Here is an 18,354-nt window from a genome sequence, read left to right on the forward strand (position 1 = left end):
CTGCCCCTCCTCTTACTAGATAGTTTTACTGCCCCTCCTCTTACTAGATATTTTTGCTGCCCCTCCTCTTACTAGATATTTTTACTGCCCCTCCTCTTACTAGATATTTTTACTGCCCCTCCTCTTACTAGATATTTTTGCTGCCCCTCCTCTTACTAGATATTTTTACTGCCCCTCCTCTTACTAGATATTTTTACTGCCCCTCCTCTTACTAGATATTTTTACTGCCCCTCCTCTTACTAGATATTTTTACTGCCCCTCCTCTTACTAGATATTTTTGCTGCCCCTCCTCTTACTAGATATTTTTACTGCCCCTCCTCTTACTAGATATTTTTACTGCCCCTCCTCTTACTAGATATTTTTGCTGCCCCTCCTCTTACTAGATATTTTTGCTGCCCCTCCTCTTACTAGATATTTTTACTGCCCCTCCTCTTACTAGATATTTTTACTGCCCCTCCTCTTACTAGATATTTTTACTGCCCCTCCTCTTACTAGATATTTTTACTGCCCCTCCTCTTACTAGATATTTTTACTGCCTCTCCTCTTACTAGATATTTTTACTGCCCCTCCTCTTACTAGATATTTTTACTGCCCCTCCTCTTACTAGATATTTTTACTGCCCCTCCTCTTACTAGATATTTTTACTGCCCCTCCTCTTACTAGATATTTTTACTGCCCCTCCTCTTACTAGATATTTTTACTGCCCCTCCTCTTACTAGATATTTTTACTGCCCCTCCTCTTACTAGATATTTTTACTGCCCCTCCTCTTACTAGATATTTTTACTGCCCCTCCTCTTACTAGATATTTTTACTGCCCCTCCTCTTACTAGATATTTTTACTGCCCCTCCTCTTACTAGATATTTTTACTGCCCCTCCTCTTACTAGATATTTTTACTGCCCCTCCTCTTACTAGATATTTTTACTGCCCCTCCTCTTACTAGATATTTTTACTGCCCCTCCTCTTACTAGATATTTTTACTGCCCCTCCTCTTACTAGATATTTTTACTGCCCCTCCTCTTACTAGATATTTTTACTGCCCCTCCTCTTACTAGATATTTTTACTGCCCCTCCTCTTACTAGATATTTTTACTGCCCCTCCTCTTACTAGATATTTTTACTGCCCCTCCTCTCACTAGATATTTTTACTGCCCCTCCTCTCACTAGATATTTTTACTGCCCCTCCTCTTACTAGATATTTTTACTGCCCCTCCTCTTACTAGATATTTTTACTGCCCCTCCTCTTACTAGATATTTTTACTGCCTCTCCTCTTACCAGATATTTTTACTGCCTCTCCTCTTACTAGATATTTTTGCTGCCCCTCCTCTTACCAGATATTTTTACTGCCCCTCCTCTTACTAGATATTTTTGCTGCTCCTCCTCTTACTAGATATTTTTACTGCCCCTCCTCTTACTAGATATTTTTACTGCCCCTCCTCTTACCAGATATTTTTACTGCCTCTCCTCTTACTAGATATTTTTGCTGCCCCTCCTCTTACCAGATATTTTTACTGCCCCTCCTCTTACCAGATATTTTTACTGCCTCTCCTCTTACTAGATATTTTTGCTGCCCCTCCTCTTACCAGATATTTTTACTGCCCCTCCTCTTACTAGATATTTTTGCTGCCCCTCCTCTTACCAGATATTTTTACTGCCCCTCCTCTTACCAGATATTTTTACTGCCCCTCCTCTTACCAGATATTTTTCCTACCCGTCAGCTTACCAGCTTCCCACTGGCTCTCCCCCTCCCTTGTCATGTCTGAACTATATTAAATCTTGAAACCAGACACCACAACAACCAACAACGTCCCTCCAAACACTGCTAAACCCCCACCACCTCCCTCCCCACCACCTCCCTCCCCACCACCTCCCTCCCCACCACCACCCTCCCCTACACACACGAACACATTTCCCCATTATCAGGTATCAAACAAGAACTAGATACATTAAAAAATAAACAAACGGGAGATTAAAAGTCTGATACAAAAATGCTCAAGACATGGAAAAATGAGTTTGTTTCACTGGGAAGCGCTAAACCGGTGTGGGATCATACAGCACTTCCACCAACACTGCACTAACTATAGCTCACAAGCGTTGACAATTTGAAGGTGATCAGGCGAGGTAGTTTGTAGTTATAAAAACGAAAGTTTTCACTACTTCTCAGGTTATTTTTATATTTAAAATTCTTACAGTTCTACAAGAAAACTCCGATTTTTTTTTTTAAGAAACTGGTATCTGCATCATAATATTACCTCGGTATTTATTCTTTGTATTGAACCGAAAAAGACACTGGTTGGCGCAACGTCTCATCAATAAAGATACCCAGGTGTTATATGTGTCTGATTCACCGGCTTCAAGTTTATTAACAACATTAGTAAATGGAAAAAATTCCATACAGAGAGTTTAAGTATAATGGGTTCTGTCCTGTTCATAAGATGCATCAGCCATTCAAGACTTAAGCCGTAATAACGAGACATAATGAAAAGCTCTTTCACGAAAAATTATACCATGAAAACAAAACTGACATATTAGCACCTCTGCACTCCAATAAAAATAAAATGTCAACTTTCTCCTTAAGTTGTAGGTGATCAGAGGAAGCCGCCTTCGGGCACCGCACCATAACCAAAAACGGGAATCGGCATCATAAAATTGACCAGAGGGCACTTGAACATGCCAACAGTTGCATGAAACTTTGCCTAGTTATAATATACCGGTGTTAAAAATTTGAAACTGATCGGATAATCATATGGAAAGCGTGTGGGGCAGGTAATTAGCAGCATCAGGGTAATGTTTTTACTGATAACTTCCTTCCCTTCTCAAGAGCTTCTGCTGAGTGTGAGAGATGTACACTGCAGCCACATGCAGTGGATCTGGTGTAAGGTGGCATTGATGTCGATAGTGTGTGTTAAGGTAGCAGTGGTGTCGTCAGTATATGTAAGGTGGCACTGGTGTCGTCAGTATATATAAGGTGGCACTGGTGTCGTCGGTATGTGTAAGGTAGCAGTGGTGTCGTCAGTATGTGTAAGGTGGCACTGGTGTCGTCAGTATGTGTAAGGTAGCAGCGGTGTCGTCAGTATGTGTAAGGTGGCAATGGTGTCGTCAGTATATATAAGGTGGCACTGGTGTCGTCGGTATGTGTAAGGTAGCAGTGGTGTCGTCAGTATGTGTAAGGTGGCACTGGTGTCGTCAGTATGTGTAAGGTAGCAGTGGTGTCGTCAGTATGTGTAAGGTGGCACTGGTGTCGTCGGTATGTGTAAGGTAGCAGTGGTGTCGTCAGTATGTGTAAGGTGGCACTGGTGTCGTCAGTATGTGTAAGGTAGCAGTGGTGTCGTCAGTATGTGTAAGGTGGGACTGGTGTCGTCAGTATGTGTAAGGTGGCACTGGTGTCCCATAAGTGTCCGGGGCCCAAAACTGTTCAACAGCCTCCCATCAAGCATTAGGGGAATTGCCAATAAACCCCTGGCTGCCTTCAAGAGAGAGCTGGACAGATACCTAAAGTCAGTGCCGGATCAGCCGGGCTGTGGCTCGTACGTTGGACTGCGTGCGGCCAGCAGTAACAGCCTAGTTGATCAGGCCTTGATCCATCGGGAGGCCTGGTCATGGACCGGGCCGCGGGGGCGTTGATCCCCGGAATAACCTCCAGGTGTCGTCGGTATGTGTAAGGTGGAACTGGTGTCGTCAGTATGTGTAAGGTGGCACTGGTGTCGTCGGTATGTGTAAGGTAGCAGTGGTGTCGTCAGTATGTGTAAGGTGGCACTGGTGTCGTCAGTATGTGTAAGGTGGCACTGGTGTCGTCAGTATGTGTAAGGTGGCACTGGTGTCGTCAGTATGTGTAAGGTAGCAGTGGTGTCGTCAGTATGTGTAAGGTGGCACTGGTGTCGTCAGTATGTGTAATGTGGCACTGGTGTCGTCAGTATGTGTAAGGTGGCACTGGTGTCGTCGGTATGTGTAAGGTAGCAGTGGTGTCGTCAGTATGTGTAAGGTGGCACTGGTGTCGTCAGTATGTGTAAGGTAGCAGTGGTGTCGTCAGTATGTGTAAGGTGGCACTGGTGTCGTCAGTATGTGTAAGGTGGCACTGGTGTCGTCAGTATGTGTAAGGTGGGACTGGTGTCGTTAGTATGTGTAAGGTGGCACTGGTGTCGTCAGTATGTGTAAGGTGGCACTGGTGTCGTCAGTATGTGTAAGGTGGCAATGGTGTCGTCAGTATGTGTAAGGTGGCACTGGTGTCGTCAGTATGTGTAAGGTGGCACTGGTGTCGTCAGTATGTGTAAGGTGGCACTGGTGTCGCCAGTATGTATAAGGTGGCACTTGTGTCGTCAGTATGTGTAAGGTGGCACTGGTGTCGTCAGTATGTGTAAGGTGGCACTGGTGTCGTCAGTATGTGTAAGGTGGCACTGGTGTCGTCAGTATGTGTAAGGTGGCACTGGTGTCGTCAGTATGTGTAAGGTGGCACTGGTGTCGTCAGTATGTGTAAGGTAGCACTGGTGTCGTCAGTATGTGTAAGGTGGCACTGGTGTCGCCAGTATGTGTAAGGTGGCACTGGTGTCGTCAGTATGTGTAAGGTAGCACTGGTGTCGTCAGTATGTGTAAGGTGGCACTGGTGTCGTCAGTATGTGTAAAGTGGCACTGGTGTCGTCAGTATGTACATATCTAGAGCCTATCTGACAAGCTACAAGAATATTAATCAACAGATGTTAGGAGGTGCTTAACCTTCCCACACTGGAAATGGCCTAATATGAACCGAAACTTGTTTTAATAAGGTACTGGGGATGACATATCCTTGGCTACTGAACCACTGTAAACAATGGTGGGACTCTTAAACATGTCCATTAAATGATGCCGTTAGTTTTCTAGCACATTTATATTTCTGCACTCTCTCTTAGGACTAGACAAGCACACATCTGTACAGGGAGGCCCCGCTTTACAGCGTTTCGCTTTACGGCGTGTCGCTAATGCATCGGTTTTCAATTATACCCATTCTTCATTTATTCAGACTTCCTACGATAAATATATTCATCACTCACTATAAGCTAAGGATGAAAATATTTTAAGTAATGTGTATACTGTATATGCATTTTTAGGCCTAAATCTACTGCTCACTTAATATATGATTGTATAAACATGATTTTCGCTTTGCAGCAGCAGCCCAATACCTAACCTCCTGTACAAGCGGGGCTCTCCTGTACTAGGGTATGGAGACTATGATACGAGGTTTGGATCTCACTGTAATAACAAAGTGGTTATTATAACCAAATAATGGTAAATTATTAAGACAGCTGAAAATTGGCAAGGGCACCAAAGTAATGATTTTTGCAACTTTGTTAAAAAACCCTAATAACCAGATAGTACTGGTACTTTAAAAATTATACAATTCACAATTACCATCATAATCAGGGTGATCGAATTGCTGACCTCCAAACGGAAGACAAAAATATTACCCTGATACCACAGATCTTTAATATTCATGCAAGATGGTCAATACTAACTCGTCCCAGTCTGCAGCCACAATGTTTACTCACCCGCCAGGAAGACTACATCAAGAGTGGCGAGTCTTTCCAAGTGATCCCAATACCACGATCAGGAAAATCTGGATAGGTTGAAAGACATTTTCATGACGACACGAATACTACGTGTATAGCAAGTCATGGGTCCTTGACAGCGCCAGGTTACTCAATGCAAAATTTGTTTACGAAGTCGACAAGCATGGCAACAATGCAAGTGGACATAGACGAGGAAGTTAGAAAAAATAAGTGTGTCCCCAGACATGTAGGAGAGACAAGACACCCTAGACATGGCAGGTGAATAGGGTGGGGGTGGGGGGGATTTAAGCCAAGGATAACAAGTGAAGGAACCCGCAGCCCATGGAGAAGTACGTACTATACCTAGTACCACAACCTTACCAGCAAATATATACACCTACCTCAGGTTCTTTAAAACTTATTTTTTTAGTTTCACATAAGCAAATATGGTGACGTCATTTAGTATCAATACTTGACTTATGTATATATACACTAATGAACCCCTCATACAGCATTTGCTTGGTAATGTAAACAAGGAAGACATTTCACCGGCTCGTTTTCTTTTCCTGTGATTTGTGTACACACACACACATACACACACACACACACACACACATACACACACATTTTACACCGATACTCAGTTTTAGTCCGATATCGATAAATTTTTTCAAGGTTAAATATTTTTAAAAAGTTAAATATTAAATAACTTAATTTTTCAGAGATGCCAATGTGATTACTTCTTACAAGCGCCCCTACGAGGCTTGCGCACTGAAAACAAAAATCTGAATTTATCTACATATTCAGTAATCTAATGAGGACAATCAGAAATTAATTACGAAAATAAGTCTGAATAATTTCTAGTTGTATTAAACATGAAACTGAACCATACAAGACTTTCAAAATATTGTTTATTTAAAGCTTCAAAAACATTTTGAAACCTGAAAAAAAAACTTTCATTACTGTAACAAGTCGAAATTGAAAATCTAAAATTATTACTCAGAACCTTAACGACCTCTCTCTCCCTCTATTAATAAACCGAATTAACTGACATTTCCATTATACAATTTAAAGATTTTTGTTTAAACTTGAAGAAACACATTGAAAAATAGATATCCTAATACATGAAATAAGAATAAACAATATACAAACATTATTCTAATAGTTAAAAATAAAAATTAACGAGGGTAAGGAACATCAACATCTTTCCATTTTGGGAAGTTAATCTGTTCCACTGAGAGAGTATAGATGATCCTTTCAATGGCGAACAGTCTTTTACAGTGTAATGAAGAGGAGGGGGGGGGATCTTATTTATTGACTAGGTTTGTCACAGATGGAAGAACTACCGTGTCTTTTCTCGACCACTCTAGTGGAGTTCCTTCTTAAGGAAATAACACCAGTGCTATATATTTGTCTATTTTTGTTTTTATTTTTGTGATAACATGAATACCAGCACGTTTTCTGATGCTGCTTTTTATGTTTTGGAAATAGATCCCGAGGCTGATGTCTTAACCTGCTGTTAATGTCAAACACTGGCTACAATTCTTAATAACATTTCTCGAAATCAAAGTCAAACTCTTCATTTCCTGTAACATCATCTTGACATTCATCAAAATCGTTGCTGCTTCATTATAATAATGATATACAATGCCGACAAGCAAAAGAGTAAGACATGTGCAACAGTTAGGTTTATCTACTTCCGAAATGTTTTACTCACACAGTAAGCATCTTCAAATACAGAGGTGACTAAATATGAAGACAAGAAGCAGTGGAGAGATTAAGATCATGCGATCAATTCAACAGCCTTACAGTAGTAGTTTTGAGGTGATCAGTTTCTCCGCCTTGAGAAATGTTTAGCGTCATAATCTTTCAACAATGTTGAAAACTATGACGCTGAACACTTATTATGGCTGAAGAACTGACCACCTCAAATATAATACTTCAAAGATGATCACATCATCTTTATCTCTCTATTTCTGCTGTCTCCATCTTTAGTCATCTCTGTATTCGATGGCACAGCGAATCTTTAAGTGAATGTAAATTAAGTCTTCCAGTGGGCCTCAGATAATAATATGATGTTCAATGACGACAAGTTTCAGCTGCTCCGCTATGGAAGAATTTAGGAAATAAAGGCAGAGTACAGAACTAATACAAATCATTCAATAAAGCTTAAGTTCCATGTGCGAGATTTGAATGATGAAGTTAGATTTCACATTCAAGGATAATAACAATGGTGCCGATAACGACAGAAAAAAAAAAGAAACGAAATAGCTAAAACTTTTAAGCCAATGATGATACTCTTCAAATCACTTCTCTCCAAAATGAAATACTGCTTACAGAGACAAGGTAGGCGAAACTTCTGAGCTGGAAAATTTGCAAAGATCTTTCACTGCTTATATACATTCTATCTAACAGCTGAACTACTGGGAACATCTGATGTCCCTTCGATTACATTTCTTGGAATGTAGGCCAGGAAAGTACATTATCATCTGCAATTGGAAAATCCTGAGGGACTGGTCCCAAACCTGCACACCGACCTCGGTCGGTATGAACACAAGAGACTTCACGGACGGTGCAGTGTACCTCCAATAAAAAGCAGGCGTGCGACGAGCACACTAAGAGAACCCGACGAATGTCAGACGTCCCATGTTCAACGCCCTCCCTCCCAGCACAAGAGGAATTACCAATAAACCTCTTCCAGAGAGAACTTGACAGGTTCGCATGTTGTACTGTGCGCGGTCGAGAGAAAGAGAGAGGGGGAGAGAGGAGAAAGAGAGAGAGAGAGAGAGAGAGAGAGAGAGAGAGAGAGAGAGAGAGAGAGAGAGAGAGAGAGAGAGAGAGAGAGAGAGAGAGAGAGAGAGAGAGAGAGAGAGAATGACAGAATCACAGTTATGAGGCAGAGTTAATTTTTACTATTTTTAAGCACACGGGTAAAATAATACTTTAAAAGTGTTGGCCACTTTTTCACAGATACTCGATGATACCGATATTTTAGCACGCCCCTAATATATGTATATATGCACGCGTATATGTACAAGGTGAAGCAGGGAGACAGATACTCGACCAAGGATGCCAGGATTACTGCAGAAGGACGGCACCAGCATCATGCGTTTACTATAGCGAGAAACATGGGTGTGGGGAAGTGGAGTCGGGATCGTGTGGGGAGTGGAGTCGGGATCGTGTGGGGAAGTGGAGTCGGGATCGTGTGGGGAGTGGAGTCGGGATCGTGTGGGGAAGTGGAGTCGGGATCGTGCAAGAAGTGGAGTCGGGATCGTGTAGGAAGTGGAGTCGGGATCGTGTGGGGAGTGGAGTCGGGATCGTGTGGGGAAGTGGAGTCGGGATCGTGTGGGGAGTGGAGTCGGGATCGTGTGGGGAAGTGGAGTCGGGATCGTGTGGGGAGTGGAGTCGGGATCGTGTGGGGAAGTGGAGTCGGGATCGTGTGGGGAGTGGAGTCGGGATCGTGTGGGGAAGTGGAGTCGGGATCGTGTGGGGAGTGGAGTCGGGATCGTGTGGGGAAGTGGAGTCGGGATCGTGTGGGGAGTGGAGTCGGGATCGTGTGGGGAAGTGGAGTCGGGATCGTGTGGGGAGTGGAGTCGGGATCGTGTGGGGAAGTGGAGTCGGGATCGTGTGGGGAGTGGAGTCGGGATCGTGTGGGGAAGTGGAGTCGGGATCGTGTGGGGAGTGGAGTCGGGATCGTGTGGGGAAGTGGAGTCGGGATCGTGTGGGGAGTGGAGTCGGGATTGTGTGGGGAAGTGGAGTCGGGATCGTGTGGGGAGTGGAGTCGGGATCGTGTGGGGAAGTGGAGTCGGGATCGTGTGGGGAGTGGAGTCGGGATCGTGTGGGGAAGTGGAGTCGGGATCGTGTGGGGAGTGGAGTCGGGATCGTGTGGGGAAGTGGAGTCGGGATCGTGTGGGGAGTGGAGTCGGGATGGTGTGGGGAAGTGGAGTCGGGATCGTGTGGGGAGTGGAGTCGGGATCGTGTGGGGAAGTGGAGTCGGGATCGTGTGGGGAGTGGAGTCGGGATCGTGTGGGGAAGTGGAGTCGGGATCGTGTGGGGAGTGGAGTCGGGATCGTGTGGGGAGTGGAGTCAGGATCGTGTGGGGAGTGGAGTCAGGATCGTGCAAGAAGTGGAGTCAGGATCGTGCAAGAAGTGGAGTCAGGATCGTGCAAGAAGTGGAGTCGGGATCGTGTAGGAAGTGGAGTCAGGATCGTGCAAGAAGTGGAGTCAGGATCGTGCAAGAAGTGGAGTCAGGATCGTGCAAGAAGTGGAGTCGGGATCGTGTAGGGAGTGGAGTCAGGATCGTGCAAGAAGTGGAGTCAGGATCGTGCAAGAAGTGGAGTCGGGATCGTGCAAGAAGTGGAGTCGGGATCGTGTAGGAAGTGGAGTCGGGATCGTGCAAGAAGTGGAGTCGGGATCGTGTAGGGAGTGGAGTCGGGATCGTGCAAGAAGTGGAGTCGGGATCGTGTAGGGAGTGGAGTCGGGATCGTGTAGGGAGTGGAGTCGGGATCGTGTAGGGAGTGGAGTCGGGATCGTGTAGGAAGTGGAGGCAAGATCGTGCATGAAGTGGAGTCGGGATCGTGTAGGGAGTGGAGTCGGGATCGTGTAGGGAGTGGAGTCAGGATCGTGCAAGAAGTGGAGTCGGGATCGTGTAGGGAGTGGAGTCGGGATCGTGCAAGAAGTGGAGTCGGGATCGTGTAGGGAGTGGAGTCGGGATCGTGTAGGGAGTGGAGTCGGGATCGCGCAAGAAGTGGAGTCGGGATCGTGTATGGAGTGGAGTCATGATCGTGTAGGGAGTGGAGTCAGGATCGTGCAAGAAGTGGAGTCGGGATCGTGCAAGAAGTGGAGTCGGGATCGTGCAAGAAGTGGAGTCAGGATCGTGCAAGAAGTGGAGTCGGGATCGTGCAAGAAGTGGAGTCAGGATCGTGCAAGAAGTGGAGTCGGGATCGTGCAAGAAGTGGAGTCGGGATCGTGCAAGAAGTGGAGTCGGGATCGTGCAAGAAGTGGAGTCAGGATCGTGCAAGAAGTGGAGTCGGGATCGTGCAAGAAGTGGAGTCGGGATCGTGCAAGAAGTGGAGTCAGGATCGTGCAAGAAGTGGAGTCAGGATCGTGCAAGAAGTGGAGTCGGGATCGTGCAAGAAGTGGAGTCAGGATCGTGCAAGAAGTGGAGTCAGGATCGTGCAAGTAGTGGAGTCAGGATCGTGCAAGAAGTGGAGTCAGGATCGTGCAAGAAGTGGAGTCAGGATCGTGCAAGAAGTGGAGTCAGGATCGTGCAAGAAGTGGAGTCAGGATCGTGCAAGGAGTGGAGTCAGGATCGTGCAAGGAGTGGAGTCAGGATCGTGCAAGGAGTGGAGTCAGGATCGTGCAAGGAGTGGAGTCAGGATCGTGCAAGGAGTGGAGTCAGGATCGTGCAAGGAGTGGAGTCAGGATCGTGCAAGGAGTGGAGTCAGGATCGTGCAAGAAGTGGAGTCGGGATCGTGCAAGAAGTGGAGTCAGGATCGTGCAAGAAGTGGAGTCTGGATCGTGTAGGAAGTGGAGTCAGGATCGTGCAAGAAGTGGAGTCAGGATCGTGCAAGAAGTGGAGTCAGGATCGTGCAAGAAGTGGAGTCAGGATCGTGCAAGAAGTGGAGTCAGGATCGTGCAAGAAGTGGAGTCGGGATCGTGTAGGAAGTGGAGTCAGGATCGTGCAAGAAGTGGAGTCAGGATCGTGTAGGGAGTGGAGTCAGGATCGTGCAAGAAGTGGAGTCAGGATCGTGCAAGAAGTGGAGTCGGGATCGTGGAAGAAGTGGAGTCGGGATCGTGTAGGGAGTGGAGTCGGGATCGCGCAAGAAGTGGAGTCAGGATCGTGTAGGGAGTGGAGTCAGGATCGTGCAAGAAGTGGAGTCGGGATCGTGCAAGGAGTGGAGTCGGGATCGTGCAAGAAGTGGAGTCAGGATCGTGCAAGGAGTGGAGTCGGGATCGTGCAAGGAGTGGAGTCGGGATCGAGAAAGTAGTGGAGTCGGGATCGTGCAAGAAGTGGAGTCGGGATCGTGCAAGAAGTGGAGTCGGGATCGTGCAAGAAGTGGAGTCGGGATCGTGCAAGAAGTGGAGTCGGGATCGTGCAAGAAGTGGAGTCATGATCGTGTAGGGAGTGGAGTCAGGATCGTGCAAGAAGTGGAGTCGGGATCGTGCAAGGAGTGGAGTCGGGATCGTGCAAGAAGTGGAGTCAGGATCGTGCAAGGAGTGGAGTCGGGATCGTGCAAGGAATGGAGTCGGGATCGTGCAAGAAGTGGAGTCGGGATCGTGTAAGAAGTGGAGTCGGGATCGTGCAAGAAGTGGAGTCATGATCGTGTAGGGAGTGGAGTCAGGATCGTGCAAGAAGTGGAGTCGGGATCGTGCAAGGAGTGGAGTCGGGATCGTGCAAGAAGTGGAGTCAGGATCGTGCAAGGAGTGGAGTCGGGATCGTGCAAGGAATGGAGTCGGGATCGTGCAAGAAGTGGAGTCGGGATCGTGCAAGAAGTGGAGTCGGGATCGTGCAAGAAGTGGAGTCGGGATCGTGCAAGAAGTGGAGTCAGGATCGTGCAAGAAGTGGAGTCGGGATCGTGCAAGGAGTGGAGTCGGGATCGTGCAAGAAGTGGAGTCAGGATCGTGCAAGAAGTGGAGTCAGGATCGTGCAAGAAGTGGAGTCGGGATCGTGCAAGAAGTGGAGTCGAGATCGTGTACTTCCCTCATCAGAATTTTTGGTCGTATTCTTGATGACAAAAAACAAACTAAAACTTTTTCAATTTCCACCCAACTTTTCACAAAACATCACTCGCGCACTTCAGCTAAGACAGTAAAATAACTGTCAGCTAATCACACAAGAACTAAAAAATTTACTGCATTTTTTTATGGGGGGGGGGCGAGGCTGGTAGTTTACTGGGTGACAGGAAAATATTCACAGTGCTTATACAGTACAGTGGCTCAAGCAATTTGAAGTTAAAAGAGTCTTTCTCCACAAGGATGATGTAACAAGGCTGTCTCTGTTTCATGTTGAAATGGAAATAAACACGAAGAAAATGGTTATTCGATTCCCAACGCTTTCGTAATCCCACAAATACATTCTCAAAAAAACTGTGATTTGTGTTTCATTCTTTCAAAAATTTTAATGCTTAAAAAAAATGTTATTTTACGACGTTTCGGGCCTACCGAAACCTCATGTTTCTTATATGTGCGTTATATGTGTATTGTTCCAGTCATGGTGTTATGCTTTTTTTATTACTGTAATTATAAATTGATCTTACTAACCGATCTGATGATGAGATCACGAGTTTTCCTGAAACTCACAACGATTATTTATGTATTCTACGGTATATATCTAATATACATAAAATATACGGTATACATTACATTCTTGCACGACAGAACAAGTGGGGGATTGAACCAATAACAAGCCGGACCTAAAACCAGCAGGCCAACTATATACTTCTTACTCAGGAAGGTTACAATGACAACACCGCATGTTTTATACAGACTATTCTCACAGCACTATGGCAACCTCTAGCTTGCCTAGGATACAGAAATACATCTAGCTGGTTAAATTTTATTAAGCCAGCATAGTAGGATGATTAACGCAATAGCCTGTCATGGATTTGCGACTGGCATGCCATAGGTTCGAACTCCCACACGTTCTGCGAATTGACAATAGTGTTATCATCATTTCGTGAGTCATATGCACATATTATATTAAGCATATTATACAAATATATCAAGGATATACTAAACATTTCTTTCAAGACTGATAAATTAGGTAAGCGGAGGCGACGACGAAAAACGGTAAATTACGTGAGGATACCCACAAGCACCATCACCACCACCAGCAAAAGGAAGGTAAAACAAGCATAAGGGGCGACACATGACACAGTTACCTGTTGCGGGGAGTTCGAATGCTGGAGGCGATGAAGTGGCCGCTGGAAACGATGGAGGGCTGCAGAAGCAGCAGCACCAGCAGTGTCCAGTACCAGGGCTGCGCTACCTGCCCACCAGCCCAATACCAGCAACGGGAGCTGAAAGGTTTCTCACGTGTGACCAAGAAACACTTGAGGGCCATAACACCTGCTGCACACCTGCCTCTTGCTCACCACCACGCAGGTAAATGTAGAACAAATTACAGGTGCTGGAGGAACACGTCTCACGACGATGTTGTTGAGTCCTATATTCCACTCAACGCTTGAACACATTTGTCCACTGCTTTAAATTCACGCAGCAGCAGCAGCAGCCCTAAGCTGCCTACTCACACCACACTTCCTCCTCTTATAAAATTCACACTGGAACAACTTCCTTCTTTCAATTTGTAAAATATGCAATGTTATTTTTTTTTCATGAATAAGTTCTTGAAGAATAGAAACCACCTTACATAACTTCTCACAATGTATTTAGGAAAACTTTCTTAGTGAAAAGTCCTTTTATCAACAGTTTTAAGGTTTGACGTTTACAGAGTGGAAGAATTCATTTTATGAGTGGTAACTGGTTGCAGCTTACATGGTATAAGGCAGAGGAGCCAGCCTCTTCTCTGGCCAAAAGTCATATGTCCAGTAGAGACCTGTTGGCAGAGGAAGCATCAGAGAAGTTGACAGCCCATATCCCAATACACCAACACTTGTCTTCCTTATTCACATTGACTTGGAACAGTATATATATATATATATATATATATATATATATATATATATATATATATATATATATATATATATATAATATATATATATATTATATGTATAATATATTATATATATAATATATTATACATATAATATATATATATATTATATATTATATATATATATATATATATATTATATATATATATATATATATATATATATATATATATATATATATATATATATATATATATATATTATATATATACATATTATATATATATATATTTATATATATATATATATATATATATATATATATATATATATATATATATATATATATATATATATATATATATATATATATATATATATATATATATATTACATATATATTATATATATATATATAATATATATATATATATTACATATATATTATATATATATTATATTATATATATATATATATATATATATATATATATATATATATATATATATATATATATATATATATATATATATAATATATATATATATATATATATATATATATATAATATATATTACTTATATATTTATTATATATTTTTTTTTTCAACAATAATATATATATATATTATATTATATATATATATATATATATATATATATATATATATATATATATATATATATATATATATATATATATATATATTACATATATATTATATATTTTTTTTTTCAACAAGTCGGCCGTCTCCCACCGAGGCAGGGTGACCCAAAAAAAAAAGAAAGAAAATCCCCAAAAAGAAAATACTTTCATCATCATTCAACACTTTCACCCCACTCGCACATTATCACTGTTTTTGCAGAGGTGCTCAGAATACAACAGTCTAGAAGCATACACACAAAGATACACAACATATCCCTCCAAACTGCCAATATCCCAAACCCCTCCTTTAAAGTGCAGGCATTGTACTTCCCATTTCCAGGACTCAAGTCCGACTATATGAAAATAACCGGTTTCCCTGAATCCCTTCACTAAATATTACCCTGCTCACACTCCAACAGATCGTCAGGTCCCAAGTACCATTCGTCTCCATTCACTCCTATCTAACACGCTCACGCACACTTGCTGGAAGTTCAAGCTCCTTGCCAACAAAACCTCCTTTACCCCCTCTCTCCAACCCTTTCTAGGACGACCCCTACCCTGCCTTCCTTCCCCTATAGATTTATATGCTTTCCATGTCATTCTACTTTGATCCATTCTCTCTAAATGACCAAACCACCTCAACAACCCCTCTTCTGCCCTCTGACTAATACTTTTATTAACTCCACACCTTCTCCTAATTTCCACACTCCGAATTTTCTGCATAATATTTACACCACACATTGCCCTTAAACAGGACATCTCCACTGCCTCCAACCGTCTCCTCGCTGCTGCATTTACCACCCAAGCTTCACACCCATATAAGAGTGTTGGTACTACTATACTTTCATACATTCCCTTCTTTGCCTCCATAGATAACGTTTTTTGACTCCACATATACCTCAACGCACCACTCACCTTTTTTCCCTCATCAATTCTATGATTAACCTCATCCTTCATAAATCCATCCGCCGACACGTCAACTCCCAAGTATCTGAAAACATTCACTTCTTCCATACTCCTCCTCCCCAATTTGATATCCAATTTTTCTTTATCTAAATCATTTGACACCCTCATCACCTTACTCTTTTCTATGTTCACTTTCAACTTTCTACCTTTACACACATTCCCAAACTCATCCACTAACCTTTGCAATTTTTCTTTAGAATCTCCCATAAGCACAGTATCATCAGCAAAAAGTAACTGTGTCAATTCCCATTTTGAATTTGATTCCCCAAAATTTAATCCCACCCCTCTCCCGAACACCCTAGCATTTACTTCCTTTACAACCCCATCTATAAATATATTAAACAACCATGGTGACATTACACATCCCTGTCTAAGACCTACTTTTACCGGGAAGTAGTCTCCCTCTCTTCTACACACCCTAACCTGAGCCTCACTATCCTCATAAAAACTCTTTACAGCATTTAATAACTTACCACCTATTCCATATACTTGCAACATCTGCCACATTGCTCCTCTATCCACTCTATCATATGCCTTTTCTAAATCCATAAATGCAATAAAAACTTCCCTACCTTTATCTAAATACTGTTCACATATATGCTTCAATGTAAACACTTGATCTACACATCCCCTACCCACTCTGAAACCTCCTTGCTCATCCGCAATCCTACATTCTGTCTTACCTCTAATTCTTTCAATTATAACCCTACCGTACACTTTTCCTGGTATACTCAGTAAGCTTATTCCTCTATAATTTTTACAGTCTCTTTTGTCCCCTTTCCCTTTATATAAAGGGACTATACATGCTCTCCGCCAATCCCTAGGTACCTTCCCCTCTTTCATACATTTATTAAACAAAAGTACCAACCACTCCAACACTATATCCCCCCCTGCTTTTAACATTTCTGCTTTACCCCCTTTCATTTTACGTAATGCCTAACGTACCTCCCCCACACTTACATTCTGCTCTTCTTCACTCCTAAAAGATGGTATACCTCCCTGACCAGTGCATGAAATTACTGCTTCTGTTTCTTCCTTAACATTTAAAAGTTCCTCAAAATATTCTCGCCATCTACCCAATACCTCCATCTCCCCATCTACTAACTCCCCTACTCTGTTTTTAACTGACAAATCCATATTTTCCCTAGGCTTTCTTAACTTGTTTAACTCACTCCAAAAATTTTTCTTATTTTCATTAAAATTTTTTGACAGTGCCTCTCCCACTCTATCATCTGCTCTCCTTTTGCACTCTCTCACCACTCTCTTTACCTTTCTTTTACTCTCCATATACACTGCTCTTCTTATAACACTTCTGCTTTGTAAAAACCTCTCATAAGCTATCTTTTTCTCTTTTATCACACCCTTTACTTCATCATTCCACCAATCACTCCTCTTTCCTCCTGCTCCCACCCTCCTATAACCACAAACTTCTGCCCCACATTCTAATACTGCATTTTTAAAACTATTCCAACCCTCTTCAACCCCCACACTACTCATCTTTGCACTAGCCCACCTTTCTGCCAATAGTCGCTTATATCTCACCCGAACTTCCTCCTCCCTTAGTTTATACACTTTCACCTCCCTCTTACTTGTTGTTGCCACCTTCCTCTTTTCCCATCTACCTCTTACTCTAACTGTAGCTACAACTAAATAATGATCCGATATATCAGTTGCCCCTCTATAAACATGTACATCCTGGAGCCTACCCATCAACCTTTTATCCACCAATACATAATCTAATAAACTACTTTCATTACGTGCTACATCATACCTTGTATATTTAATTATCCTCTTTTTCATAAAATATGTATTACTTATTACCAAATTTCTTTCTACACATAGCTCAATTAAAGGCTCCCCATTTACATTTACCCCTGGCACCCCAAATTTACCTACTACTCCCTCCATAACATTTTTACCCACTTTAGCATTGAAATCCCCAACCACCATTACTCTCACACTTGATTCAAAACTCCCCACACATTCACTCAACATTTCCCAAAATCTCTCTCTCTCCTCTACACTTCTCTCTTCTCCAGGTGCATACACGCTTATTATAACCCACTTTTCACATCCAATCTTTATTTTACTCCACATAATCCTTGAATTAATACATTTATAGTCCCTCTTTTCCTGCCATAGCTTATCCAACATTATTGCTACTCCATCTTTATATATATATATATATATATATATATATATATATATATATATATATATATATATATATATATATATATATATTATATATATAATATATATATATATATATATAATATATATATATATATATATTATATATAATATATATATAAATATATATATTATATAATATATATATATATATATATATATTATATAATATATATTATATATATATTATATATACATATATATATATATATATATATATATATATATATATATATATATATTATATATATTATATATAATATATATATATAATATATAATATAAATAATATATATATAATATATATAGATATATATACATATATACATAATTATATATATATTATATATAATATATATATATATATATATTATATATAATATATATATATCTATATATATATATATATAT

The 18,354-nt window shown here is 41.8% G+C and overlaps 1 protein-coding gene across 2 annotated transcripts in view; it reads right to left on the reverse strand.

Moving 5' to 3' along the window:
* LOC128686223 (SUN domain-containing ossification factor) overlaps positions 1 to 18,354 on the reverse strand; it is a 172,460-nt gene that overhangs the window by 68,444 nt on the left and 85,662 nt on the right. The window contains exon 2 of one of the 2 annotated variants that reach the window (XM_070083230.1): positions 13,404 to 14,077. The exons of the other annotated variant lie outside the window; for it this stretch is intronic. Within the exon in view, the coding sequence (XP_069939331.1) occupies positions 13,404 to 13,585 (182 nt within the window). The 5' untranslated portion in view covers positions 13,586 to 14,077. The remainder of the gene's footprint in view (positions 1 to 13,403; positions 14,078 to 18,354) is intronic. 2 annotated transcript variants of the gene reach the window in all.

Source organism: Cherax quadricarinatus, chromosome 9, assembly GCF_038502225.1.
Source record: "Cherax quadricarinatus isolate ZL_2023a chromosome 9, ASM3850222v1, whole genome shotgun sequence".
NCBI classification, from domain to species: Eukaryota; Metazoa; Arthropoda; class Malacostraca; order Decapoda; family Parastacidae; genus Cherax; species Cherax quadricarinatus.